Below are 3,133 nucleotides of genomic sequence, written 5' to 3'. Positions count from 1 at the left end.
AATGAAGGGTAGAGCCTCGGTCGTACCATATCTGAAATGTAATGTCCACTGTTCAAAGTGCCGTCAGTGCGCACAAGAGGTGACCGAGACGTGTAGCCAATGGCACCACATACCATCACGCCGGATGATACGCCAGTATGGCGATGACGAATACACGCTTCAATTGTGCGTTCACCGCGATGTCACCAAACACGGATGCGACCATCAGAACCTGGATTCATGCGAAACAATGACGTTTTCCCATTCGTGCACCCAGGTTGGTTGTTGAGTACACCATCGAAGACGCTCCTGTCTGAGACGCAGCGTCAAGGGTAACCGCAGCCATGGACTCCGAGCTAATAGTCCATGCTGCTGCAAACGTCGTCGAACTGTTCGTGCAGATGGTTGTTGTCTTGCAAACGTCCCCATCTGTTGACTCAGGGATCGAGACGTGGCTGCACGATCCGTTACAGCCTTGCGGATAAGATTCCTGTCATCACGACTGCTAGTGATACGAGGCCGTTGGGATCCAGCACGGCGTTCCGTATTACCTTCCTGAACCCACCGATTCCATATTCTGCTAACAGTCATTGGATCTCAACCAACGCGAACAGCAATATCGCGATACGATAAACCGCAATCGCGATAGGCTACAACCCGACATTTATCAAAGTTGGAAACGTGATGGTACGCATTTCTCCTCCTTACACGAGGCATCACGACAACGTTTCACCAGTCAACGCCGGTCAACTGCTGTTTATGTATGAGAAATCGGTTGGAAACTTTCCTCATGTCAGCACGTTGTAGGTGTCGCCACCGGCGCAACCCTGTTTGAATGCTCTGAAAACCTAATGAATTGCATATCACAGCATCTTCTTCCTGTCGGTTAAATTTCGCGTCTGTAGCACGTGATCTTCATGGTGTAGCAATTTTAATGGCCAGTGTAGCTAGTAACCATGGAAACACTTCACTTGTTAAATACGGAAACTATGGAAACGCTCACTCTGTAAATTGAATTGTAGGTCGTACGTTACCCACTTCGAAACACTGTTCGTGCTGCGATTTTGGGACTGTAATCTGTTGAACGTCGCAACGAACGTCGCGGTGCCTTGATGAAGCAGGCAGGAGGCGAGCCGCAAGCGCGACCGCGAGAACAACAAATGACGGTCGCGCGCCAGCATCTAGCGAGTAGCAGCGACCCGGAGGACGAGTGGCGGCGCCTCGGCTGGGTCGTCAGCGTGCGGGACAGCCTGGAGCTGCTGCGGGAGAAACAGCTGCAGGAGCGCGAGTTCCTGGCCCGAGGGCAGCGCGGGGGCGAGTCGCCGGCCGTCGGACTCTGCAAGTTCGTCTTCTACGTCTTCTTCTACCTGGGAGTCGCTGCCCTGTTCATGCTCTGCATGGAGGCCTTTTATTCCACTCTCAGTTTGACGGAACCGAAGCACAAACTAGACCAGTCTTTGGTGGGGTCGTCGCCGGGCCTAGGTTTCCGGCCGGTGACGGACGAACAGCGCGCTCTAATAACGTATCGACTGGGTGACATCCACGCCATCAGAGACTTGACGAAGGAGCTAGACCTGTTTCTGGAACCGTACAGCGACGCTGCGCAGGAGACGGACCATTATTACGACTGCGATTTCGGTAACTTTGCACCCACTCACAAAGTGTGCAAAGTGAACATCTCGCAGTGGCGTCGGTGCACGAGTCGAGAAGGGTACGGTTACGGTACGGGTTCTCCGTGCGTTTTCATCAAGCTCAACAGAATCTACGCCTGGGAGCCTAAGTTCTACAATCGCACTTCCGACTTACCGGAGGAAATGCCAGAAGACCTCCGGACGCACATTCAGTCAGTAGGTGACGAGAAGCGGCGGAATGTTGTTTGGGTGTCCTGCGGAGGTTTCGACACTAGAGACGCGAGAAATATGGGTTCTCTCTCATACGTACCAGCTCGGGGGTTCCCCGGTTACTTCTACCCGTATCGTAACCAGAGAGGTTACCTCAGTCCGCTGGTAGCCGTTAGATTTAACAGACCAAAGCGTGGAGTGACTATAAAGGTTGAGTGTAAGGCATGGGCGCGCAATATCGTGCACAGTAGGGAAGAAGTACTTGGGATGGGGTACTTTCAACTCAGGGTCGAGTAATATACGGAAATTAGCTATGGCATTTTGTCTCGTGTAATTTTTCTTTGTATTTAACATTGAAGCACACAGCAGAAGTGTAAATTTTAAAAAATAAATTAATCAGAACTATTTCGAATACAGTATTCTCATTATGAGTGACTCGTGTTGTCAGTAAACAATTAAACTTAAAATGATTTAATTTATTGTTGTGTCATGTGGTGTAAATTTAATTCCATTTTAGATTTTACTTGAAATTCTTGTAATACGATGACATTACAGCTGTGAGGCATATTATGCTTTTCATGTAAATGTCCTAATCTGGGGTTATACTCCTTTGCAACTCCCACAAATTTTGGTATTTCTGCTTTATCAATAGTTACTCAATTTTCTCTCTTTATGCTTTGTCCTGTTAGCACAACGCTTCTGCCAAAGAAACTTGTTGTCTTTGTCAAAGATACAAAAGAACATAGATACAAAAGAACATACCTTATTGTATAAGGGCTACCGTAACTTTTCATTTCTCTCTCACCGACACTCAGGCCGCCGAAGTGGCGGCATCTAAAAACATTTTTTACCAGGACACCTGTCAACTCAGCGGGAGCCCCACGCACATTTCAGTTGATTTCGCCGTACTTTTTATTTTATTATTTTTATCATTTTATATATTTACTTCGGTATTTACGACACTTACTGTTCCGTTTACATTTGATGTGCAGGAAAATTATAGGTACAGCTATATCTTCTCATATAATATGTGACACCATGCCCGTACGATACGGACGCCTCACATCAGGCTATGTTTTGATAACAAGTTTTTATTGGAGTTGATCTGCCATAAAGTCTTCCCTAGTTCCCTGCGTGATAGTTTTAGAATAGTTTTAGAATACACCATGTTCGGCGACGTAGTACCTGATGTATTTTTAATTTTCTATATTTTATAATGTTGACAGTTTGTAACTTGTTAAGATTGCATTTTGCCAATGATTTTGTAAACTTTATTTCTGTTGTAGTAAAAAGCCACAGTCCTTTGAAGCATG

General features: G+C 46.7%; 1 protein-coding gene across 1 annotated transcript; it reads left to right on the top strand.

The window, feature by feature from the left end:
* The first annotated feature begins 1,091 nt into the window (after window positions 1–1,091).
* Window positions 1,092–2,117, top strand: LOC124606488 (sodium/potassium-transporting ATPase subunit beta-2-like). The gene has a single exon (XM_047138469.1). The coding sequence runs from the start codon at window positions 1,092–1,094 to the stop codon at window positions 2,115–2,117; it is 1,026 nt and encodes a 341-aa protein (XP_046994425.1).
* Window positions 2,118–3,133: the final 1,016 nt, after the last annotated feature.

Source organism: Schistocerca americana, chromosome 3, assembly GCF_021461395.2.
Source record: "Schistocerca americana isolate TAMUIC-IGC-003095 chromosome 3, iqSchAmer2.1, whole genome shotgun sequence".
In the NCBI taxonomy this organism is placed as follows: domain Eukaryota; kingdom Metazoa; phylum Arthropoda; class Insecta; order Orthoptera; family Acrididae; genus Schistocerca; species Schistocerca americana.
This window is presented reverse-complemented; position numbering and strand designations above follow the sequence as displayed.

Coding starts and splice junctions, on each gene's coding strand:
- LOC124606488 (XM_047138469.1), top strand. CDS start 1,092: ATGAAGCAGGCAGGAGGCGAGCCGCAAGCGCGACCGCGAGAACAACAA.